The following is a 27,330-nucleotide window of genomic DNA, read 5'->3' as shown; positions in this document are numbered from 1 at the left end:
GATACTGAGATGAAAACAGACGGTGAGAGAAGAGAGGGAGGGAGGAAGAGGAAAAAGTCACATTAATTATCCATCAATGTTCCACTCGTTTTGTTTAATCTTATTTTTATAGCTCTTCTTTGCTTCCCCTTTCTTTCCTTCTCTTAATCCACGACCTTTACAGAGTGAAACCTAACCTCGCAAACATTTTTCACTCATAATGTCTCTTGGTCTCACATATGGTGTAATCATCGAAAGGAAAAAGCTCGACTCCCTTTGATGCACCAACTGTGCAGACACCCTGCTCGCAGTCTCCTCAAACCTGGCCCTTCCCACACAAACACATGGTGCGCTTCAGTTGGGAAGCTAGCTAGAACACCCTCCCCTGCTGTGAATGCGCGGACAGATGCAGAGCTGACCTGAGCCGTATGCTGGCGAGCACACAAGTCTTCCTCAAAGCAACAGCTCAGAGTGTTCACACACTCAGCCAAATGCTTCGTTTTCTGCCTGCGTCGAAACATGTTTACAGTGCACTGCTGTGTTTTAGCCATTAACTGAAATAAACACAAAAAAACAAGGCTGTAATAGATGCCCACACTTTCCTGTTTGTGAACACTCACCTTGCTCTGTTGTCATGCAAGAAATTGCTGGTGTAAACAGCAGGAAGTGTATTTAAAAGGTACTGTTCAGGGACTGTTTCAAGCCTAAAGAATTCACACAAAAAGTGTATAGGTACAGCTTAGAATTGTTTTTGCCCTGGACGCAGTAGGAGTGTGCGTTTGCTATCACTCAATGTAAAATTACAGTCTAATTTAGCATCTCTATGCAATAATGTCCCATACATGTGGCGAGGGTAGCAGCTACTAGTTAATAAATGCATGCTGGCTACATGGTGAATTTTGTGTTGCGGACTGTGAAGATGAGCTTCCCTGTGTCAATATTTTATAAGGAACCGCAGCGAGTAGGCTTTTCACCAGGACTGCTTCTTGAAAAATATTACATAAATATTATATAAATGAATATCTTCTCTTGCCACGCGGTACGAGCTGGCTCATATATCCATCCTGTGAGCAAAGAGTAAAGAGTATGTGTACATTCAGTCCTCTGTGCTGACATACGTGGGCCTGTGCATCTTCTTCTTTTCTTTTTCCTTATCAAATATGAACCTTCTGAGGTTTAAATCATCAATGGCGATTACCTTAACTATGTGCTACACACAGTACACAATATGTTTTTGTTGTTTTTAAATATTGTTCTCCCCCAGTCTTGGCAATCAGGGAACACAAAATAACCATTCCAAAATCTGTTCAGATTTATTTAAAAAAAAAAAAAGAACATTTATTTGCCCCTAAAGCATAGGGTTAGAGTCGGGGTGTGGGGGGCTATGGTTGGAGTCATTACTGATGACAGTATTTAAGTCGTGCAGGTAAACCTTTTCCCTCAGATCAGTCGAAAACTAGAGTGGTTAGTGACTGCTTCCCAATGTTGTGGAGAGAAGGAGTTTAAAAAAATGGAAACAGATTTCGATGTATGTCTCTTGGAATGATTATTTTGTGTCCCTTGATTGCCAAGACTTGGGAAAACAATTTTTTAAAAGAACAAAAATTACATATTCTGATAGCATAGGGTTAAGGCTAGGGTCATCACCAACAGAAGGGCTAAATAGATTCCCTAATAGAGAACTGATCTGTATTTGCCTGCTGGCAACCCGAGGAAATGGATAATTGGGGGGGACTGCTGTAAGCTTTCAGTGATGAAATTAAGATTTTTTACTCCTGGATGCAGGACATTATTTCATGTCTTTGTGACCTAGATGGAAATAGCATTGCCCTCTGATGGATGTGTTATAAATGAGGTCAGCCTCCTTGCAGATGGAGGTCTGAATTTTTGAAGAAGGCTACCATTGGGCCGGTGCAGAAGGAATGCTGGCAGTACCGCAGCATTAATAACACCTGCCTTAATAATGTGTAGACCACGCTCAGGATGTCGAAACTGCTCTGAGCTGTTTGAGCATGGCACCGGGATGCTGGCAGCAGATCCTTTCTGTGCAGTGGGTTGCAATAGAGTTGGGTGATTAATCACATTTCAATTTAAATTATGATTTTGACTTATAACAGTTACGAGCCATAAAATAATCAGGATAAAATGGTTATTTTTTCCTCCATATATTCTCACTACAAAGCTCTCATGTTGTCTTTTTTTTCCCATTATAGCAGTGCTCGTTCACCTTTTTCAGTCGCTGTTTTGTTCAGGTGGGGCCTAGACAACAGAAACGGGATCTTACTTCCAGACTAAATCTGGAAAAAGTGAAAACTGTGACAAGATTTCTGTAGGTGAACCTTTGAAAAGATCATTAACTGTTCCCTGCAGCACACTTTGTCCTCAGATCCAGCATCTTGTGGTGGAGGCTGCGGTTTGGGAGGGAGCTGTGGATGCCCTTGTAAGATGGGCATCGTTCCTTTGTTTTTTTGTCTTAATTGCATTTAGAGTTTACAGAAGTTCTCAGTAATAGTTGAGTAGGCCCTTTTTGCATGGTTAGGACTCGATGCACTGGGACTGGTGCAGTGGATCCCGAAGATCAACATCATGGTCTCTTTGTCATGTTCCTTGTTCCTGTGTGGTTCTTGTTTGGTGGGTGAATGTTGCTGCTTTCAGAGATTGGTAGAGTGGGGTGGTACAAATAAAGGCTCATACATGTATTTCTGCCTTGCAGTTCTTTCATAAGCTTCTCCCATTGGGTGACTCAGATAGGCAAATATTCCATAAAAAGAGAGCGCTACCACCAACCTGAGTTTGGACCCTGTGACCTTGGTGCAAACAGAATAAATAGGTATCCACTGATCTACCTTGTTCATAAACAGAATACATATTGAACAAATAGGAAAGGGGAAAAAAACAGTTTACAGTTCTCCAAATTAATTGTAATAACCTCTGGAGTATACATTTGTTTTCATTAGTACCTATTTCAATCATAAGAAAAGTTCCATCAAAAAATGCATCCCTGATTTACCCATAAACTCTCCTCTTCATCTGTCTGTTTTTCTCTCTGACTCTCATCCTCTGCCCCTGTGGTGAATACCACATAAGCCTTTTAAGCCTTAGCCTGCTGCACTTATATGACCTTAAATGTTACTTCATCATGCCTCGCTCTCTTCTTATCGTTTCATACATTACTCATTTTGAATAAAGGAGGAGCGGTTTTCGATCGTATGGTATTACAGGGTGTGTGTGTGTATTCGGATAGCTTTGAATAATCAGCTATGTGTGTGCTCCCTCTTTGACAGCAGGTTATAATCAGCATTTAGACCTGCTCTGAAAATTCTCTCTGCAGCTCCACACTGAGGACCAGTCCTCATTCTTATTTTTAACCACTCCATTAATGTCTTTTCTTTCAATAACTCTCAGTTTCCTCAGCAATCCCTCTTCCTGTCTCCATCCTCTGCTTCTGCTTCTTTATGTCTGTTTTTTCCTCACTGTCTCTTAAGATGGAACCATGAGAATTTGGAGACTTAAAGAGCTGATTTGTATTGATCAGCCGACTCTGCCAGGCAGGCAGTGACAAGGCACAATATGGAGCCGGTCAGGTAAGGAAGGATGGGGTTGATAGGAGAATTCTATTTAAAGGGTCGTGATCATATCTATTATTATTTATCTATTATTTATTTAATACGTAAAAAGCTCTTTTGTAGGATCATTTTTGTGGCACAATAATGAGTTATCACTGAATCTACAGTTCCCCTCAGCTTTACAGAGCGTTTTAGCATCTTCCAGCTCAATGGTACAACCCACAATGATACTGTTGTGATTTAGGCTCATAATTTTATATTGGTTTTTTTTTGTTTTTTTTGACAAAGCAGCTAAAAAAATTTAATCCCAACAACCCAAATCAAAAAGCACACAAAGTAAGCAACTAGCTAGTAAACATAGTATAGAATTTAGTAGCTAAAGAGCTGAATATTTCTCTCAGTAGTTGGCGAAACAGGATTGCTCATGCTAGCAATACAGTGCTAATATTACTTTTTGCTTCAAAGCCATTAATTGTGATTGTTTTAAAAATATTTATTGCAATAACAATTTGCAAAATTGAATTTTTACTGTTTTATCCCTTTTGCTACATACATAGCCACCATTAGCTTTGATCTCACTGGTTTAGAAGAACTGCTGGCAGCTCATTCATACTCAGCATGATCACTTATTCTGTTAATCTCAAAGAGCTTCATCTGTCAGAACGTCATAGCAGGTGCTTCTGTTCATTATGTTGATTGCATTGGTTAATTTTGAAAGGTTGCTAAAAATCTGATCCCATTGGATCAGTATTATGTTTGTCCAAAAAGTCCTTTAAAGGTTTTAGTTCACTATAAGTGCTCTGTAGAATATATTTAAAGTTTCTAAAATGAGGTCTAAAATTGTCTTTCCCCATTAGTGCCTTCAGGGGTGCTGCAAAAAAGATTTGCATTCATGAATTATTTTGCCCTTTGGAGGATAAACCATGAATTCTATTGGAAACTGGGGGTCATGATAGCATGAATTCAGAAGCTGCTTCAGTAACAGTAAAGGAAGAGTGACAGAAACAAGTTTTAGGAATATGATTTGCTATGTGCCCAAATGAGTTTGCTGTCAACGACTCAGTTACCAGATGGTAAGGGAGACGTTGTAGACTATTAGATAATTGACAATAATCACCAGCAATTTTGATAATGCATGAACTGTGAACTTTTTAAACACAATACATCACAAAAACTTCAAAATTTTCTAGTTACAATATGTTCATAAATGAATATTTTTTCATTTGATATGAATAGATTCCTCCAAAACTTATAGTTATTTGGAAATCAGTCAAAAATCTGTGCAAGCTGGCTTCAGTCTTTGTAGGTTTGTGCCAGTCTGACAGTGTGTTTTAGTTTGGCTCACATCCATAGTTGTATAGAATTCTATGAGAAAGCAGTCCTTGGCTTACTTGATTTGTGACCTCAGTAAATACTGTAATGCTAAATTTATGGGCTATAAAGTATAAAGTAAGCTCTTAATCTTGCCGAATACAGCATACTGTAAAATTTTGTATGGATCCATTACAGAGGGATTTATACGTATGTGCTATTCCTAAAAAGTAGATACGTAGTTACCACAAATATTTTGGAAACCCTCTGCCGTAATCTATGATGTAAACTGACGTGCACCTCCCTGAAATGCAGCTACACATTGCAGTAGATGAACGGGTATACATGTTGGCAAACCAGTTGCATAGGCTACATTATAGCATTTACACAGATTCACAGCTAACGTATAAAGTAAGCTTTAAAGACCTAAAGGGGCATGTAAAGGGTGAACGGGAGAGGACCAAACAATGATCCCTAAAAAGACTGCAGTTAAGTTGCAAATATCCTTCAGTCTTTCACCATATTGTAACTTGTCACCTACGCAATACACAAATACATTTATCATTAAAGTGAAAAGAAGGTGTCAAAAATAAGACTAAAATTCTGTGCGTGACCAAGCCAGACTATCACTTATCCCCGGTGTGACAGAGAGAAGCACCAGGAGGGCTGCTCCACTAGAAGAAAGGCAAATTGTTGGGCAGAAATTACATAAAATTGCGAGGAGATAAAAACATGAAGAGCAGGATGGGGAGAAAAAGAAAGGTATAAGCTGCCTAGCATCTCAGGTGGTCTCTCAGAGTGCTGCTCTTTGGCTCTTTGAGAGGAAGCAACGGGAGACGGCAGGCTGAAAACACTTGAGTGAAGAATAAAAAAACAAAACAGTGCCTGTCAGTTTTTTTTTGATCTGTCGCTCTTTTCACATGGCACCAGCTCAGTGTGCTTTATTTGAACGCCACATACCACTTCAACACCCCCTCCTTCTGTTGTATATCTTCTCTCCAGTCCTCTTGCTTTTTTTCCCCCTCCCTCTCTCCATCCCTCTTCCTCCCTAATGACTGAGCTGCTGGCAGGCGATATGAAGGCGGCATTTTCTCATCTTTAAAGCATATCAAACAGTTGAGAAAGAGACCAGCTCTCTGAAATGTTAAATTGAACTTTGGACTTATCTCTAACTCTCTAGCTTTCTTTTTTTTTTACATTCTTCCTGCCTCTTTTCCTGTTTCCCCCTCTCCATCTCAAGCTCTTCTGCTCCACTACTTTCTCTCCTTCAATTTATTGCTGCTAGAGTTGGGCACATGTTCTGTAAAAGGCCTTTTATTAAAAAACTGATATTAGCCAGCCTGTGTCATCCTCTTCTTTTATAATGGCAGTACCTCCCTGACCACAGTTAGTCAATATACTTTTAATACTTTTTATTTCACACGGGCACCTAGAGAAATCATTTCAGCCTGGAGTGGGAGGATTTTACTGAGCGGTCTGTAAAACCTGCACCGAAAACCTGCTTCAATCCTCCTTAAGGAGCAGCTTACACAACTACAAGAACAAAATTACTTTTAGAGTCCACTGATGTGCTGTAAGGTACATCTGATGGGTTTCAGGGCAATAAAATTGTCTTATTAAAAAAAAATTAATTAATACATTAGTGCAAAAGACTGAAAGCTGTATTAAAAATAATCTGAATGTGGCTTTCAGTGTTTTATCTTAAAAGATTTCACTTAATTTAGGAAGCGTTCAGAAATCAGCATTTGTTGGAGTAATTGTTGCTGTTCAGTGACTTTATGACACTTCTGGCGCTTGGGGCCTTCCATCTTCCTCTCGATCACATTCCAGAGGTTTTCAATGGGGTTCGGGTCTGCTGAAGCATCCCCAGATCATCACTAAACCTCCACCAAATTTTACAGTGGGTGTGAGATACTGTGGCTTGTAGGCCTCTCCAGGTCTCCATCTAACTATTAGACAGCCAGGTGGTGTACAAAGCTGAATACTGGACTCATCAGAGAAGATGACCTTACTCCAGTCCTCTATGGTCCGATCCTTATGGTCTTTTGCATTCCTCAGTATGGCTCTACATTGCTTTTCGTTGATGGAGGGCCTTCAGCCCTGTCCCTAGGAGCCTGTTTTGAACCATTCTCGCTGTGCACTTCACCCCATCTGCTTTTGCCCTTCTTTTGGTAGGTCACTTGATGCCATCCTATGTTTTCTGAATTACATTCAAATGAGCTGAAGGTCATCCCGTTCAGTGGAGAATCGTTTCCGCCCTCTTCACGTCTGTAGCTTTGCTGTCCCTAGTGTCTGCTGCGTGACCTTGTTCTTATGAACTGCCGTTGAAATTTTAAGGATGGAAGCAATCTGACACTCACTGTATCCCTGTGCCGGTAAAGCCAGAACTGAACCCTTCTTTTCCTCACTCAAAGCTTTTCTTTGAAGCTCTTTTGGCATGGTCAGTACTCATTTTTTTTTTTTATTTCAGTTACTTTTGAGGTACTACTAGTGCTGTTTTAGCCATCCAGCGGGTCCTATTGTAAGAGCATAGTGATGACCACAGCAGTGAAGTTTCCCTTGTTAAATAAGATTTGGTTTAGGTGATCATCTAATCAGTACCACATTAAGTAGAATGACATATACTTGTGTTGGAATTCAGCAGATACTGGAACAGCTGTCATACATGTAAAGATGCTGATTTCAGAAAAATTTGCAGTGGTTCCTTAACTTTATTTCCTATTTTATTTCTCTTAATTTTTTATTAACACACTTGTCCAAACTTTTGACTGGTACTGTGTGTGTGTGTGTGTGTGCATGTTTATCCCATTTATGATTTAAATAAATAAATGTTGAGTGAAATGTTGAGTGCTGTAACTATTAACTAACTTCTAGTACTAATTTGTAGTAACATGTTAAGACAAATTTGCCCCCGGGAGTCGCATTTATCTGTTTCTGACTGTGGTTAGTTGGTATCCCCACCCTCCAGCTCTTGAACCAAGCCAGTGTAGCTTTGAACTGTGTGTTTGTGGAACACAACACCGTGGTCAAAGTCCCTCTAAAACAGCAAACTAACTCCCAAGTTGTCAGAGAAGTGGGGCATGAGGTGAATAACGGAATTTCTCATTTTCGTGGTGTGCTGATGCAAAATCACAGAGGTGATATGAATACATACAAATATGGGCCCTTGCAAGCTGAAAATATAAGATTTACCTGACAATGTATCATGAAAACCTATGAGGTGAGATTCTCCCACAGACTGTTGATTTGTCACAACAATCAAAACCAGAGGGATAGCTTATTGTCACTGTTTGTGGGCGGGTGGAGCTGTATGTCAAACTTGCATTTATATTCCAATAGGAAAGCTGAAAAGGAGAGAGAGCTCGAAGAAAAGTTCAGTAAAAATTCAGGACTCTGATAAGTTCTGAAAATATTAAAGCTATTGGAAGGAAGGAGTTTTTTTATTAGCTGTTAGGGCAAATATATGGAGCCTCCTAAATGGTCCAGAAAGACCCCACTGTCCAAATAAGAAGAGACTAGCAGCTATGTAGCATCCAGAGACTGTGGAATGTCAACGCAATTTAGCTAAACTGCTCTCAGCTTTGAGGTGAACAACTGACTGCAACAGGAACATTAATGATTAACATATGAGGGTAGACATTAGAAGACATTAGAAACAACATGGACTTCACTGTCTACTATCAACCCAGCATCAGCTACAAAGGGAAGTGCTATGAGTGAATCACGTTATCTATAGATGGCCTTTGCATAAGTGGAATTACTGCTTTGTGTTTACTCTAAACACACCATTACACCTCTTTTTAATTACCCAGTGTGTCAGACTGCAGTGTTCTGAAACGACCTTTGGGGTTTTCTGGTTTTTCAGGATGGTACTTGTTTTTAACAGATCTAATAGGCTTTGTTTTCTCTGAATGACCATTTTCTCTGGTAGCACCTCTAAATCCTCAGAGCTGACTTTCTGTCACTTTATCTTCCTGTCTTTCCATGATCCTACCTTTGTTCTTATGCCATTTGTCTGCATAGCTTTGTCTGTCTTATTCATCTGGTTTTTTTTCTCCCTTTTCTCCATGCAGAGAACATCAGGGTCGAGGTCATTGCCCCGCTTAGCAGCTATGAAACAGATGTTCATGGGGTTTATGTATGTGTGTGTATCGACTTATGAAGGAGCTTGACAACAGCAACTAACAACAGTGGGCACTTAAACTGGGGAGTTGGATTAATGTTTGTTTTTTTTTTATGTTTCTGGATGGAAGGATAAGCAATAACGGGACAGTAGGGATTGGAACTAAGGTTTGGATTTTGGGGTTACATTAGGATTAAAATAACTGTGGCTGTTTCTTTGACTGACCGACAGGCACACACAGAGTTTTCATGGGTCACAGCCTGGTGAGCTTGCTCTCGGGGTGCAGTTGTGGTTCCCATTTTGAGCCTTTCCACCAACAATAAATGCACTGGACCGCATTGAGAAGTGGAAAATCCTATGATCTGTAGCTGGATGTGGTTCCACTGCTATAATAAAGAACCAGTTCTAAAACCATGTGGAAAAGCCTTATCTGAGCATTTTAGTAGGGCTTCACAAACTCTTTTTGATTGTTTTGTCGGGTTATCAGCCCAAATAATCTGCTGCCTTCCACACAAGCAGCGTGTTAAAGTGACCCTCGTGGCCTCAGTAGAGCCGTGCATATAAGTGTGCTTTGTTCTACAAGCTAATTAAAGCAAAAGTTGACTGTTTATGTTTGTCATTGGAAAACCTTAGTTGCTGTTATTTAATAACCTTTGTCTCAACAATTAAATTTCACATTTGAGCAGCGTGGGAAGGAATGATTAATAATTTCTACAGGTACAAGGTGCATCAGTGAGTGTGCGACTGTTGTGTGTTTTCCAAATGCTCATCTAAGGTGCACTCAGTGTGTTCGGAGCTCAGCTAAAACGTAAATTGCTGGTTTACAGCGACTACCTACTGATTTTGCATATATCCTTCAGCACTGCAGGGACCACCCCCACCCAATTACGCCTTCAGGAGAAATGAATTTGTGTCTTTGTTTTTAGATTGCTCATAACGTTTAAGACTGAGTGAACTCAGTTGTTCCAGAGTAATAAAACAGAAGAATGTGTGCTGAAAATCAAACACCATACAGTTCCTACACAGGGGGACATTAACTGCAGATGTTAAATCTTTTATTTGCAGCAGATGTAAATATTTTTTTCTCCCAAGGATGAATTTGGGCATTTTGGGCAGACTCTGTGGGGACAAACTCAATTTTGGAAGCTGCCTCAAGTGGCCATTTGAAGAACTGCATGTTTTGTTATGCCTGTGTTGGCTTCATTTTTATTGATCCATCATTTAAACACTCAGCATCTTCAGCAGTTCATCTTTATAAAAAGTAAAACGCTGGTTTTCTTGATCACATCCATCCACTCATCCAGGATGAAAATTATAGAGGACAATGTTGTAATTTCCACTTTGGCCTAATGTTGGCATTGATGTCTCACTGGTGTATTGCCCAAATCAGACACAGTGATATAGTACTGTGCTCATTTGACATGACGGTTGCAGAGGGTTCTGGTGGGAAATGGATTAGTGAATCAGATCATTTAAAAGCAGAACAGGGGCATAGGAAGTGACATAGTCATGCAAAATACATCACCTTAGTGCAAGTGAGGTTAGGAATCCTGTTCCTAGAAACACACAAGTAATTTTCCAGCCCAAATTTTGAATTTGTGAAGACAGAATGTCCAACTTATAACCGAGCATTTCATCTGGTGCCTGTTTGATGGTGCATGATGGATAATGTCATCCAATGTGCATACATAAATGTGCATACTGTCATCCAATGATAGCAAGTGGCATTTTCCTATATTTTGTAGGGAAATAATACTGAGCATAATGTGTAAAAACAAACTTCAATTTTCTAACAGGTAAAAGGCCATTATGTAGCGCTCAAGAATTGCAGTGAATTCTGGGTAGTCGCCGCCATGTTGTTGTTCACACAAAACCATGCCAACAGGTAATAAGGAGACAAACACAATAATGACTGCTAAAAATGAGCCAGCTTACCCGTGAGAAGATCAGCAGCGCGATGCGATAGAGAGAGAAGCTAAACGAGGCAGAGGAGTGTTATTAGGAGGGGTTCATCCACACAAACACAAAGAATAGTCACTTTATTTTTAGGAGCTGCCGGTGCTCAAGTACCCCAACATTTTCTCAAAATTGTGTTGAGCACCTACACATCAAACAAAATAAATGACTTCAAGCTTGCGTTCAGGGCTGTGGGACTCAGTCAGGCACTCTCAGCCACTGAGCCATGGCTCTGTGATACATCAGGCAAACATTTTCTGCATCTCTTGCCCTGCAAAGACACTTAAGTATATTTAGTTTAATATTTAATACTGTACTGCAATATACTTTGTGATGTTTCTCCTTCCAACTGCTACCTAAGTCGTGAACTCAGCTCCTTGTTGCTGATTCCAGTCTGGAAAGCACAAAAATCTTACTCCGTTCTGTCAGATGCTTCCATTCTGGTCATATGTATGGGTGTGTAATTTTACAACACAGCAGATCACCATTCTAATGAGTTTCTAATGTCCACAATTTAACTGTCGAATCCAAACGCAGCATCTGTCTCCATATATTCCATCATCAACTTGGATTTGCGTGAACAATGGTCCCATGATACGCTGCATTGGTGATTGGTGTCACAATCCCGAGCTCTATTACTTCCTAATCCTCCCTGTTCAAGTTTCACCAGTCCAAGCAATCGCAAACAACGGCTGCAGTTCTAGCTTCAGCAGACTGGGAGCTGGCTCCAAGAATTACTGTCAGTGCTCAAGCGTTTACAGTAATGCCCTCAGAATGAGGGACTTAATATGAGTCTAATTTTATTAGCCAAGTAAAGAGACAGTTGAGTGCGTGGGTTTTGTTTCTGTGATGGTGAAGCTCTCGCCAGTCAGCGATAAACACCTGCAACGCCCACGCCGTCCACCTCATACATGCCGTCAACACTTTTTGACTTTCTGGAGGTCACGTAAACACAAACAGGCCCGTGCTTGTTCTCGCTCCTTTTGGCACGTACTCGCAAAGCTGGCTGTGTAATTACCGAGCTCGACCGAGGAGAAAGTGGAGGTCAGGGATCGTCTCGTCGGAGGTGTTCAAGCCCGACTGATACTGTAATTTCAATTTCCATTCACGTGCGCGTGCGCGCACACACACGCACACACACGCAGAAGGAAACACTTTGATGGCTGAGCACAAGCTAATTAGCTGTTCAGAACAAGGCAACAAAGTTAACAAGTACAAGTTTGTTGCCTTTTTTTCCCTGATAGCTGTTGCAGTATACACAGAACTATATGAAGTCCCTTAAAATTAAATGTGCTGCAATCTATTAATGATCCAATAAAGGTCTAATCCTAAATACCAAAAGGACATAATTTTAAATGAGGCATTCACTGAATTTTCACTTTAATTGGAAAAAAAGGGCTTTTTAAGGTATATTTAAAAACCCTTTATAACCTGTTACGCTGTGTTTGTAATCCTTTAACCACTATTGCAGTCTATGAATTATCGCCTGCCATTTCAAAGTACCTTCATTAGATTATTAGTAGGTAAATTAATCAGATTTAAAATAAGCAAAAGTCAAGTATTAATTTTCATAGTAATGGTTTTATTAAATAGTTGAATCACTGAAATCCCATTTTGTCCAGCAGGTTGATCTGACATGAAGATTAGGAGATCTGAATGCACACAGTACACAGCTGATTGACACACAGACACACAGCTGGCCAGATAAATCAGTGGGCTAGCGTTTGACGTCACGGGGGCGCGCTCAGGATTATTTAACGTTTTTGTGACTGTGATGAGGCAGTTTAAACACTTGCATAACATCCCGTGTCAAAGGGACTGGGACACAATACCGTCACAAGGCTTACTTTGATTCCATTAAAAGTCTTTGCGTGAGTGGCAGAGCTGTGCTGTCAGTTTGGCAGTGTCTTAAAAGGAATATTTGCATGTTACTTCAACATTGTTTGCTTGATGTTTTATTTGCACAACCTCAATTCAAGTGGAATGCAGGTGCTGCTTTTAACTCTAGCCAACAGTCACCTCTGTCTAGTGATGCTTGAGGAACCGTCCCATCAAATCCCTCATATATATATATATATATATATATATATATATATATATATATTTTATCTGTTGCCGAGCAGCTTCGTGACATTGCGCTGTTTGCTGACCAACTGCATTTCACTTCTCAACTGTCACCAGAGTTCAGCCTCCTTTCCTCTTAATTGTTGCTGACACCTTGTTTCCTTATCTCTGATTGACAGGTGTGAAAAGCAGCCTGGCTAGTGCTATAGTCGCTGTTGTTGTCAAGGAAACCCAGAGTCCCATCCCGTTGCCATGGGGAAACAGAACAGCAAACTGCGGCCAGAGGTGCTGCAGGATCTCCGTGAGAATACCGAGTTCTCCGATCACGAATTGCAGGAGTGGTACAAGGTGCACAATCTACACACTGAACACATACTATACATTACTGTGCAAAAGTCTTGAGTCCTTCTTATTTCTTTATATTCCGCTTTTAAGGACTTGCTTGCAATTTTTTAAAGTAGTCTTGAGCAATAGTTCTCCCAATTTACTGAATGTTCCCAAATGACCTATGAATCAATCAAACACAAAAAGGGCACCTAACTCCACTTAAAGGCACCTAACCAGCGTGAACCAGTTTTAAATTGTATCTTTAGGCACTTTGTTGCTAACTGCCTATTAGAACGCATGATTTTGTTTTCCCATTTCTTTTGCTGAATCTATGAAAAGTGCCAAAGATAACACAGTTCAACAGGCATAAAATAGTATTTTTGCACCAACAAGGTACAAAAGGCAGAAACATCCAAAGAAGAGCTTTGAATGTCCTTCAAGAAGAGTCCAGGTTGTTTTAAAGAATAAAGGTGGTCACACCAAATATTGACCTTCAAGCTTGTTAAAATTGTACAAACTCTGTTCTTGCCTTATAAACTGTATTTCTAGTTGTGTTTGCATGTTTCAATAAACTGCTGTACCTGATATAAAGAAATGGGGGGGGGAGGGGGGGGTGCAAAATTTTTGCACAATACTGTATTTGTACTATAATGCTACTTTTACACTCCTCCATTTCTAAGAGAAATACTGCATTTTTTTTCTTTTGTGGACTTAATTTTGTATATTGAGCTTGAATCATATATGTTTACAGACTTACTATTTAGTAATATTATATATCTGTAAGAGGCATAGATGTTTATAAAGCTGTACAACGAAGGCAACAAGAACACAAACACAACACTTGACTCAAAAAGCGAGTCACTCTCAGTATATCTGCATTTTTCTGACCATGGCAACTGTGCAGTAGGTAATTTTTTTTTAAAATCTCTACTTAAAAATTTTATAAGGCTAAAAGTTATTATTATATGTGGAGCAACTTTGAGTTACAGGTGGGTGCCAACTAGTTGTCTATTATTCACCTCAAGTGATTCAAGTCACTGAACTGGACCTCTTTGACTGTATTTGTGGTGTTGGTGCCTTTTGGATCATATTTAATGGAATTATCCAGCAAATAATATGGATTGGTGGTTATTATACGGACAGCTTGTCCAAGAACTCCCAGATAACAGGTCTCTGTGTTTGTACGATCTACTCATACAGTCTGGGGATGCAGCTTGCTGACCAAGCTTGCTAGTGTTCGCTGATAACTTGGCACACACAAAAAGAAAAAAAAAAAAACAGATGGTGAGAATTTTCATGCTAAACTAGGAGACCAAACCAATGTGTATGATCATTTTTTTATGCATTTTTTTGTATTTCTGCAGGTTTACTTGCATCTGCATTCATAGATTGTTTGGCCATTTGGGAGGAGCACAACTAGCTGGTGAACCCTGTAGCAAACTACTGACTATCTGCACATCCACCAGACACAGCATCGATTTAGAGTCATCTTTCTGTCCCCATAAAGAATGGGAGTTCAGTTTCCTTTTAGCTCCACCGACACCTGGGGAAAGTATGCGGCTCTTTAAATGCTGAAAGCTCCACCGTGCTCATCAGTTCATCACGTGCTTTTGAGACCTCCCTGATTGTGTTACCAACAGGAATCAAAGGTTGATGACAAAAAAAAAACAATGACCGTGGCCATAAAAACAAACAATAAGCTACAACAGGCTTAAAAGCTTTGAGGGGCTGCGGGGTCACGATTTGATTTAGTCGGTTTGTCACAAGCAGTGATTCCGCTCATATTACACAACACAATCTGATCCATTGTTGATATAAAAATATTGAATGTTGCACCTTTAAGTCAAACTTCTGAATACCGTGGCTTTAATCATCACCTTCTGATTATCAAAGTTGCATGTTTTAAAATAAAACTCTTTAGCCAGTCCTCCAAAATCAGAATTCCTGATCTTCAGACACTTCAATGCTTTGGGTTCTTTCATTGTTGGTAAAAATAGGTTCTAAACCAGGCAGATATGCTGAGTTGTGAAGTGACGCAGCACAGTTATGATTTAAATTATGATTGTCAGGATAGAAATGCTCCTTCTGTACAGACATGCTTTTATCTGTGATCTGTAGCACCGACAGCAGTCTTCAGTTTTTATCTCCATCCAAGACAGAGCACTGTCTAAACCCAGTCCCTTATTCAGTGGGGAGCTTAGCATTATGAAATGCCACAGTGACCTGACCTCATGAGTTATCTCATCTTATGCACGTGGATATATGTGTAGTGGCTACAGAGCTTTACACATGGATTAAACTTATGGAACAGCTGCATGAGCTGTCCTGAATAAGAGCTGTGCAGGTTAAAGCCCCTCCCTCAGTGACCTGAGTGATTAACAGCTCCTGGATGCGAGAGATGCTGGATGTTTTACTAAACGCCGTGAAATGTCAAACACTGTTGAGTAAAAAAACATTTATTAAGAGCACTACCCTGTTGATTTTTACACTCCACTGGTGAGAATATTTTATATGATGTTAAAAAGGTAACCCCAGCCTTCAAAATGGGACAATGACTTTGTTACCTCATGGCCTCTATCTTAAAGGTCTTTGTAAAAGAGAGCTTTATTTCTGCTGAATAAAGACCGAGGGACTGAAGTGACTTTCACCTCCCCTTTCCTTCTCAAGCACAATGCCGCTTTATCAAATGCGAGGACTTGAATAGAAGCTAGCTTTTTCTTTTGCCATCCAAGAATAAGCTCCTTTTTAAAAACGTCTTCATTCTGCTCAGAATAAGAAGTTACAGTGAAAATGTTACAAGTCACAGTTTAAACATTTAATGTTTTCTGTTCTACTGTGAATAAAATATGGGTTTATGAGACTTCTAAATCATTACATTCTGTTTTTATTTACATTTTACTCAGCGCCCCAGGTGTTAAAAGAAAGTGTTAAAAGACTTATTTTCAACCTTGTTTCACCTGATATCTTTTCTTTTCTGCACCTCAGGGTTTCTTGAAGGACTGCCCCAGTGGTACCTTGAATGTGGAGGAATTCAAAAAGATCTACGCCAATTTCTTTCCCTACGGCGATGCCTCCAAGTTTGCTGAGCACGTCTTCCGAACTTTTGACACCAATAGTGACGGGACAATAGACTTCCGGGAGTTCATCATCGCCTTGAGCGTGACGTCACGGGGAAAGCTGGAGCAGAAGCTGAAATGGGCCTTCAGTATGTACGACCTGGATGGAAATGGATACATCAGCCGTGAGGAAATGCTGGAGATTGTGGAGGTAAGCTGGGTGGTCTTCCTGTATAGCGATCCTTTGATTAGGGTCACAAGGTTCCTGCCATTCAAATCTGTCAATCTGTTACCTTACAGTGCTATCTAATGACACATTGCATTAACCTACTGTATATTTACCCCTGAGTGTGTAAGCTTACCTAATTGCATAACAAGTATTAGATATTGGTGGCATCTTGCCAGCAACAAGCTAATTAATTTCCCTGGAAGAAACACTCAGGCTGGCTAGACAGTTAACCATGGGAGTTTTGGAGTTGTACCTCATGCATCATTATTAGCATCCTAGTCTGCAGGTGCTTCTTCAGAACATGAATTAGATAGCCTTAGCAGCTCACAGACTCAAAATAATATAAACACTTGCACAACATACAGTGCCTTGTAGGGTTTAATATTTTTCCCGAAAATGACATGAATCAAATCCCGGGAAATGACGAGCCATTTCCCGGGAATCCCGGGAAAAAGTTTATTTATTTTTTTATTTTAATTAGGCCTTCTGTAGCCTGTGTCGGCCTTAACCTATTGTGATATTGTAGAGGTAGCTTTCCAGCTATGTCCTGTTATGCCCAGTAGGGGCAACGTCGGCTTGATTAACGCAATAAAACCTACATCTCAGCATTCGAGTGCTCGAGCTATGCGGTGTTGTATCGTTCCTCAACACTCCCTTAACAAATATAATTCGAATATTCCTCCATTGTACATGGAATTATACCAAGATATTTTACAACTGCTGGTGCAAAACAATACGGTTCATCTCCACAGCATTGATAAAGGCTCAGCCACGCTGTCGTGGCGACATCTGTTGCGCTATATCTCCACCAGTGGAACGCTGTTTAACAGTCATTGAAAAGTGAACTACTGTACTACACTATAATATGACATAACACAGGGCCTTGAGTAATGCACTACGACTTGGTCATTGCCATTCTGGCAACAGCAAATTTATAACACCGTGTCTGAGGGTTAAAGTAGGTTCGCTGTGAATCGTCTATTGAAAAACTGGCCAATCCTTATAGCCTAAAAAATATACATTTTACTCAACTCCATTTTAAAAGCGAAATATGTTAAAGTAATCTATTTCATGATCATTTCTTCACACATTAGGCCCGTATCCTAATTCATGATTGTTAGTAAGCGGCTGCAAACAAGGAAAAGAAACACTCGAAGTTAAACAGATATTTCTTTATTGTTCAGGGCAGGCATATTTTATAGGCTATATAATGCAATATAACAATATATAATAATATAGAATTATATAATACAAAATACCTTAGGGTAAACACATTGCCTACGATTTCAACAAATTAAAGAGGAAAAAAGTACAACTGTTTAATACCTCTATTAAAACGCTTGAGATGAAGGCTGAAGCCTTAAACGGAGGCTGAACGTGCCTGAAATGAAGAGTAATGCTTTTCGCATTAAACGAATCCTTCTCTCAATATTTCCTTAAATTTAACTTTCTGAAGCTTTCTTTTCTTTCTGAAAGTCAAATCGACGCGCGCGACTTTTTTCCCGGTTTCCCGTCTAACGTTTCCCGGGAAACGGGAAATGGTTCTGATCGCATTTCCCGGGAATCCCGGATCCCGGGATTAAACCCTAGTGCCTTGCGAAAGTATTCGGCCCCCTTGAACTTTTCAACCTTTTGCCACATTTCAGGCTTCAAACATAAAGATACAAAATTTTAATTTTTTGTGAAGAATCAACAACAAGTGGGACACAATTGTGAAGTCGAATGAAATTTATTGGATGTGTCAAACGTTTTTAACAAATAAAAAACTGAAAAGTGGGGCGTGCAATATTATTCGGCCCCTTTACTTTCAGTGCAGCAAACTCACTCCAGAAGTTCAGTGAGGATCTCTGAATGATCCAATGTTGTCCCAAATGACTGATGATGATAAATGGAATCCACCTGTGTGTAATCAAGTCTCCGTATAAATGCACCTGCTCTGTGATAGTTTCAGGGTTCTGTTCAAAGCGCAGAGAGCATCATGAAGACCAAGGAACACACCAGGCAGGTCCGAGATACTGTTGTGGAGAAGTTTAAAGCTGGATTTGGATACAAAAAGATTTCCCAAGCTTTAAACATCTCAAGGAGCACTGTGCAAGCAATCATATTGAAATGGAAGGAGTATCAGACCACTGCAAATCTACCAAGACCCGGCCGTCCCTCTAAACTTTCATCTCAAACAAGGAGAAGACTGATCAGAGATGCAGCCAAGAGGCCCATGATCACTCTGGATGAACTGCAGAGATCTACAGCTGAGGTGGGAGAGTCTGTCCATAGAACAACAATCAGTCGTACACTGCACAAATCTGGCCTTTATGGAAGAGTGGCAAGAAGAAAGCCATTTCTCAAAGATATCCATAAAAAGTCTTGTTTAAAGTTTGCCACAAGCCACCTGGGAGACACACCAAACATGTGGAAGAAGGTGCTCTGGTCAGATGAAACCAAAATCGAACTGTTTGGCCACAATGCAAGACGATATGTTTGGCGTAAAAGCAACACAGCTCATCACCCTGAACACACCATCCCCACTGTCAAACATGGTGGTGGCAGCATCATGGTTTGGGCCTGCTTTTCGTCAGCAGGGACAGGGAAGATGGTCAAAATTGATGGAAAGATGGATGGGACCAAATACAGGACCATTCTGGAAGAAAACCTGTTGGAGTCTGCAAGAGACCTGAGACTGGGACGGAGATTTATCTTCCAACAAGACAATGATCCAAATCTACAATGGAATGGTTCACAAATAAACGTATCCAGGTGTTGGAATGGCCAAGTCAAAGTCCAGACCTGAATCCAACCGAGAATCTGTGGAAAGAGCTGAAGACTGCTGTTCACAAACGCTCTCCATCCAACCTCACTGAGCTCGAGCTGTTTTGCAAGGAAGACTGGACAAGAATTTCAGTCTCTTGATGTGCAAAACTGATAGAGACATACCCCAAGCGACTTGCAGCTGTAATTGCAGCAAAAGGTGGCGCTACAAAGTATTAACGCAAGGGGGGCCGAATAATATTGCACGCCCCACTTTTCAGTTTTTTATTTGTTAAAAAAGTTTGACACATCCAATAAATTTCATTCCACTTCACGATTGTGTCTCACTTGTTGTTGATTCTTCACAAAAAATTAAAATTTTATATCTTTATGTTTGAAGCCTGAAATGTGGCAAAAGGTTGAAAAGTTCAAGGGGGCCGAATACTTTCGCAAGGCACTGTAAGAGACATCCTCTCGGTCATCTTGCTAGCAGACCTTAGTATGTGGAATGACGCAACTTTAGGATCTGACCTAGGGACAGAAGCACTGTGAAATCATCAGATTTTCTTCACAACGGAGGGATCAGGGAAATGTCATATAAGAGATTGCGTCTTTGAAAAATTTTATGACTCATTACACCTACACTGCAGACACCTGCAGTGTTTCAGATACATGAAATCACAAATGAAGAGTCCAGTCCGTCCAGTGTGTTGATTGCAGCCAGCAGTGTTTTTGTATTATATTGTCTAAAGTCCATGACAGTAGTGTGTGACAGTCTTGGAGCCCAAGCTAAGCAAACCCTGTTTGATCACCAGGCTTACATGTTTTTTTTTTTTTCAGGGAAAATTCTCCAAAGCCACAGATGACATGTTTTACACACTCTGAATCCTTCTGACCACTTCTGTGAGCAGCAGTTTAAAGACATAGTGTGATTGCCACACATATGTGTAGAAGCTCCCTTATTGAACCTTCTGAGAAATTAAAAAAAAGATATTAAATATCAATATGCTTATATAAGTTTTAATTTGTATCATATTTGCTATATCTGGTATTTTTGTGCAATTTATTTAGGTTTTTTGTGTGTGTGTGTGTGTGTGTGTGTGTGTGTGGGGGTCGCACCTATGATGTTTCAAAAACTCAAAGCTCATGTATCAAATATGATACACGTAGCATTACAGGGTTAATATCTGGGGCAGCTGTAGCTCAGGAGGTAGCACGGATCATCAGCCACCTGTTCTGTTATCTCTCCTGTTTTCTGAGTTCTTGGATATATTTATTGATGTGAACTATGCACGTGTGTGCACGGTTCTTATTTTACTGTGTCATTTTACCTTTGTTTCATGTTCAGCATTTGGTCAACTTTGTTGTTTTAAATGTGCTTATAAATACATTTGGATTTGGATACTCAGCCCCAAACTGCTTGTGATGCATCTATGAGAGAGTGTGCATGATAGGAAGGCATAGAATAAAGTGCTGTGTGAATGTGGCCTGTAGTAAAAAGCATTCAGTTAGAGTAGAAAAGCACTATATGAGTGTCAGTCTATTTAAACCTCTAAATCAACAAACCTGACCTTTATTTTTAATAAACACACATCATACAACTGATACGGCAATGCTCTTGAAAAACAAATTCGGTGTTTGATTCAATATGTTTTTCTACTATTTTCTGGCTTGTTCTTTCCACTGGCCCTTCAAATTTTCATCTGATACACGATGCAAACCACCTGACACTTTATTTGGACCAGCCGCTCACAATACCAAGAAAAGACAGAGAGCCTTTGATAAATACTCACATTAGTTATGTAAGTTAATGCATTCATTTAAGTATGTGGGTGAAGGCTTAAGTGTAGATACATATGCAAACACTCTAATAGACATTCCGAGTGCAGCATTGGCGCAGGCAACAGTTTGCAGGACTGTTAAGTACAGTGCTGCATCTAATCCTTCACTGTTGAAGTGAACAAGGAGAAGGACTCATATGTCAAGATATTGGACTGAGGATCTTGCTGTATATTCTGTGTGTGTGTGTGTGTGTGTGTGTGTGTGTGTGTGCACTTCTGGGTTTTCATGGATTAGCAAGTTAAATTTAACTTGTCCCTGAGTGTGCAGAATACTAGGATTATCTACAGGCTCACTGAGGTTACACACCGTTAGAGAAGGGAGGGGACCATTGTGTGCTGAGAGAGAGAGAGGGATTGTCATCATTGAGGAGGCCAGATTTGTTTTACACCACATTATCCGATTAATAAAAGACCCACACATTTTTTTTTTCATACACTGATCAATGGACATGTCCACCATATGGCAAAGAGAGGGGTGGCAAAGGAAACATTTATAGTGAGTTGTATGTGAGGCTGAACTCTAAGGAAGGAAAAAAGGACTTGTTTATATTGGCTAGAGAGTGAAAGAGTGTGCTGAGAAGATGGAAGGAGTACGTTGAGGAGCTGATGAATGCAGAGAATGAGAGAGAGGAAGACAGATGGAGGAAACATAGCGAATCGGGTGCAGAGGATTAGTAAGGAGGAAGTGGTAAGCGTGGAAAGGCGGTTGTCCAGATGACATACCTGTGGAGGTATGGAGCTGTCTGGGGGAGGGCAGTGGACTTTTTTTAACCAGATTGTACTTGCTGAAGCGAGGTTAAGAAGAGAGGTGATGATCAGTGAGCAGCAGTGTGGCTTCATGTCGAGAAAGAGTGCTACGGATGTTTGCTTTGAGAGTGTTGATGGACTGATGTTTGCAGATTACATTGTGATCTTTAGTGAGTGCAACAGACAGGTGGAAGAGAGTCTGGAGAGGTGGAGGTATGCTCTGGGGAGAAGAGGAATGAAAGTCATTAGAAGCAAGACAATACACATATGTGAATGAGAGGGAGACAGGTGGAAAGGTAAAGAAGCAAGGAGCAGAGATAGTACAGGTAGATACCTGGGGTCAACCATCCAAAGCAACAAACAGTGCACAAGGGCAGTGAAGAAAAGAGTGCAGGCAGGGTGGAGTGGGTGGAGATGAGTGTGACAAAAGGACAGCAGCAAGAGTGAAAAGGTTTACAAGATGGTAGTGAGACTTGATGTATGGTTTGGAGACAGAGGCACTAACAAAAAGACAGGAGGCTAAGCTGGAGGTGGCTGAGCGGAAGGTAATGGTAAGATTTTCACTGGGAGTGACCAGAATAAACAAGATTAGAAATTAATACATCAGTGGGACAGCTCAGATTGAGCCATTTGAAGATAAAGTCAGAGAGGCAAGGTTCAGAGGGTTTGGACATGTGGAGAGGAGGGATAGTGGATATACTGGACAAAGGATGTTGAAGATGGAGCTGCCAGGCAGGAAGAAAAGAAGACCTCAGAGAAGATTCATGGATGCAGTGAAGGAGGATATGCAGAGGGCTGATGTGACAGAGGAGGATGCGAGGGATAGGGTGAGATGGAGGCAGATGATCTGCTGTGGTGACCCCTAAAGGAGCAGCCGAAAGAAGATGATGAGCGCCTGTTCTTAGACTTGAAGGAACATGGCACAAGCTGAACCAGATACCCATCCAGAAACATCCAGAAGAAATCACTAGAAGAATCTCCATGTTGATTGCTTGGTTCCCTGGTTAGGTACTAAAATGTATTCAGTTCTGCTCTTCATTCACACCCAACACTAGTTATTAACAAGCAGTGGCCTTCAGTGAAGTCTTTATAAATCATGGCCTCAGCACAGTGGAGTCACTTTTTTGACATGGACACACTTGAAATTGTGCTTACTTATCAACAGGCTTCATAACTGCTCTTCCAGCATATCTATTTCTCTGTGTTTCATATTTTAGAATCCATGGCATTGTTCGCAACCTTACTTTGAGTAAACCCCTGAAGTTCATGTCTAAAGGCACTTTTTGTAAATTTTAAAAAATCTTTAAGACCTTCCAAAATTAACCAGAACTATCAAAAGAATAACGAGAAACAACAATTAATGTTCACAACATCTATGAATTGTGTTGAAGTGATATCAACTGAAGTCAAATTTACTGCTTTTCATGTAATACCGTTTTGTACCACAAGATGGTGCAAACAGTCAGTATTAATGTGGATTTAACCAAGCAACTCATTTAAAAACAGCCTGCAAATGACAAAACCTCTCAGGGACAGGGTGGGGTAGGACTAAGAAGAAATATCAAAAATTACATTACATCACACACTTATCCTTTTCAGGGTCGCAGGGGGGCTGGAGCCTATCCCAGCTGTCATAGGGCGAGAGGCAGGGTACACCCTGGACAGGTCACCAGCCTGTCACAGGGGCTAACACAGAGACAGACAGCCATTCACTCTCACACCTATGGGCAATTTAGAATCATCAATTGGTCTTTGGCCTGTGGGAGAAACCAGAGAAACCCCATGCAAACTCCACGCAGAAAGACCCGGCCAAGGTGGATTTGATCCAGGACTCTAGGCAACAGTGCTAACCACCACACCACTGTGCTGCCCAGCTCAGCACACCCACTTTTAAAATGCTGCCCCCTGGTTTCATTTAACAAATACAAATATAACACCCACATCCAAAACCATGAACTTGTGTATTACAAAACCATGTTTTTCTAATCAAGTATTTTTGAAATAATTCTATATTGCTATTTTGACAGACAGCTTGTAACTAATTTTCCCATATTGATTTTTTTTTTTTTAGTAAGTTAGTAAGTCAACATAGTATGATGTTAATCAAGTTAACATTGGCTTGAATGTTGCTTGTGTGTCTCATGATAGTATGATGTTAATCAAGTTAACACTGGCTTCATGATGAATTCAGAGTGGATTCAATGTGCCATCAAAGGGATATTATATATTATGCAAGAGTACAGCTGGACCCCATTTCAACTTCAGCTGATATCTCCATAACAAAAATGCACAAACATCTTGGTCGCTGTTGTCTTCATATTCCGTTGATAGCTATAGTTCATTTTAGAAGCTGTTTGTTTTGAGTCTGTATTTTATTTCAGATCTGTTTTTGAGTAAATTTTGCCAGCACTGTGTAGATACTGGATCAATGCTGAGCACTGGAATAGCACATCTCTAATTCAGTGTGTGTATCATACTTGCCAGATTAACATTTGTTTTTTACCCAATAAGCTCTTCAGTGTTTTATTCTGTGTACTAGAATAAAAGATGTGCTTGGTGCAACCTTTTTTTTTTTTTTAGGATGCTGCTTGTTTACATTCTTGTTTCTCAATAGTTGGTCTTGATGGGAAACTAGAATTGGTCAGTCAGGTGTTTGAACCAAGTCAAGACACGAAGTGCCCATTTTAACAGACGCAAATATTCATTAGCGAGGTTTCCTGGGAGGCACATCTGAGGATGCCTCTCATTACAGGGAGCCACCTGGCACACCTGTTGGCATTAAGTTGACATTCATTGTTGGTGAAAAGATAAAAGGACCCAACCATGAAACTGAAGGGTTGTTGCACACTAATGAAGGCACAGCTGAATCATCTGTGCTCATACTGGGCAGTTCAGACTAAAAGCAAGAGAAATGATTATTTTTGTGTGTGTAACCTCCTTTATCACGTTTTTCTTTTCCTCCTTGGACGAGTGTAGACTTTTTTATTTCTACGTTTTTTTGGAAAGAAGACATGAACTTGCTCTTTATAGTGCAAGAGATAACATTTTACAGCCAGTGTATCTTTCTGAAAAGCACAGAGGGCTCATTTTTGCAAGTGCTCTGCCTCTCTGACGGTGCTGCTGTGACACCGATCTACACTCACTTTTACACCCTATACTCCCAGAGGAGGAGATTTAATAGGCACGTAAGCTGATTTTAGATCTGTGCCTGAGGCCAGCTGATACTCGGAGCTTCTCTTGCAGAGGTTAATTTAATGCTATCAGGGGACACAACGTGCTCATATCGGTCAACAGATAAAGATGTATGAGATCAATAGTGTAAGCTCTGCTCGTAAGCCCTCCCTCCCTTTACCCAGCTGCCACATGTGATCCGTGTCACTGTGGTATGATGGAGAGTTTCTATAGGCACACAAACATTGCGTGGGTATTTGTGGAAAAGCTTCCCAGGGAGCAGCTCTTAGCATCAGGAGCAACAAATGTCAGTGAATCATGTGGACTTTCAGAAAGGGTGTTTATCAGCATCTTGAAAGCTGCAGTGACTTTATTTTTTTTTAGTTCAGTTATGTTTTACTTCTTTCCTGCTGAGTCTCCTTAATGGGTCCCTGCTGGCTTGAATTCACTTATCTTTCTCTTCTCCTGCCACCGCCCACCCAACCACCCACCCCGTCTCTCTCTCTCCTTCTCTCTCATCTCTCAGGCCATCTACAAGATGGTGTCATCTGTGATGAAGATGCCAGAGGATGAATCCACGCCGGAGAAGAGGACGGATAAGATCTTCAGACAAATGGACCTCAATAATGATGGTGAGGGGAGGAAATAGTGAAAAGGAGGGTGCTGGGGGAGAAAGAGAGAGAGAAATGAGGGTAGTGCTGAGTGAATGTGACAAGATAATCTTTGAAATGTGCTAATTTTGTTGAGAACTAGAGATTTTGTAAAGAATTCAAACAGCATAAGTGTATCAAACTCAGCTAGATCCATTCACACATGAAAACCAAACCAATTTTTTATGCTTTTTTTTTTTAATGACAGTAATTTATAGTCAGTCTTTATATGTCCAAGGAAGACACAGACAATAAATACACACCAGGTAATGAGGGAACAGGAAACAGGTGGAAGCACAGCTCACACAAATCACAGGAATGAGACAAGAAAAGTAGAACTGAATGCAAAACACGAGAGACAAGAGACTGACCAGGAAATAACTGGATGTGGGAACAGGAACGTGGACCTGACACTGAACACAGGAAGGTAGGAACACAGAGGGGACAGAATAAACACAGCAATTCAAACTAAATGCTCACACCGAAACACTAAGGGAATACAAAAAGCTGAAACTCTAAAACTATAATCAGATTAAGAAACAAACTGGATATTTAACGGTATCGGAACTTGAAAGATCAAAAGACACAAAACACTTGGCAACTGACTGAGGACAGGACACGGCCGAATATACTGGCAAATGTATTGGCCATCATTGGTTGCCATAATATTTGTTGTGTTATTTTGCTAATAAAACAGTCACATGGGAGAGAGGATGCCTCTCATTACAGTGTTTAATATCAGCACACTGACATGTGGGTAAATCCGCAAAGTCAACAGAAATTCAGACATTCAGAAAGTGTGCATAAATGTTTGCCAGAGAGTCCTCAAGTACTTTAAAACTTGAGGAACGGGCCTTAGCCCTCACTGACTTAGCAAGAACACAACTCAAAGTCTGTGAGTCTGTGAGTGTGGACATTGGGATTGGGCCTCTGACATCTTGTGGAGCCCATGATGCAAAGAACTGAGGCTTTAAAGGCTTTAAAGAAGTGAATGCACAGGAAGAAAACAGCAGCAATGAGATGAACCCAGACCGAGGAATACCAACGAAATTCAGAGTTGTAGCAAAAACAGTCAAAATAAACATTAAATTGATTCAGATTTGACTAAAATTCAGAGACAAGACAAGAGACACACTAAGCTAGTTGCATGATTTTGAACAAAAACCTTATTTGGTAAGAATTAAACAGGAAAACTTCAAGTGTTGTTTTTTATTGGCCTAAAAAGAGAAAAAAAAATACTTAAATTCTCAACAAAAGGAGGAAAGAAAAGAAAGAGGAAGAAATGTGGAAGATGAATGGGATGTGAGGATCTGTACTTATGCATTACATGCCTCCATTAAATTTGTTAATCAAATTCATAAAAAGAGCTAACTACATATTTGGGGAAATACACTTACTTATTTGGAGGCAATTTAGACAAGAAGACAGACTACTACTGCATACTTAGGCTCAACATGGTGCTAAAGTCAGAGGACGATAAGCTTAGCCTCGCATAACAGCAAAAGCCAGAGCTGATCAGGCTGTTTCTGCTTGTGAACACACAAACACCACACACACACACACAC

The 27,330-nt window shown here is 40.4% G+C and overlaps 1 protein-coding gene across 1 annotated transcript in view; it reads left to right on the top strand.

Annotated features, from left to right (window-relative positions):
• Positions 1-27,330, top strand: part of LOC115787895 (hippocalcin-like protein 1) — a 52,064-nt gene that overhangs the window by 18,806 nt on the left and 5,928 nt on the right. Inside the window, exons 2-4 of the mRNA XM_030740681.1 lie at positions 13,179-13,347; positions 16,312-16,593; positions 25,642-25,747. Coding sequence (XP_030596541.1) covers positions 13,252-13,347; positions 16,312-16,593; positions 25,642-25,747 — 484 coding nt within the window. The 5' untranslated portion in view covers positions 13,179-13,251. The remainder of the gene's footprint in view (positions 1-13,178; positions 13,348-16,311; positions 16,594-25,641; positions 25,748-27,330) is intronic.

This window comes from Archocentrus centrarchus, chromosome 11 (assembly GCF_007364275.1).
Source record: "Archocentrus centrarchus isolate MPI-CPG fArcCen1 chromosome 11, fArcCen1, whole genome shotgun sequence".
NCBI classification, from domain to species: Eukaryota; Metazoa; Chordata; class Actinopteri; order Cichliformes; family Cichlidae; genus Archocentrus; species Archocentrus centrarchus.
Note: the sequence above shows the minus strand (reverse complement) of the source record. Positions and strands in the feature narration are given on the sequence as shown.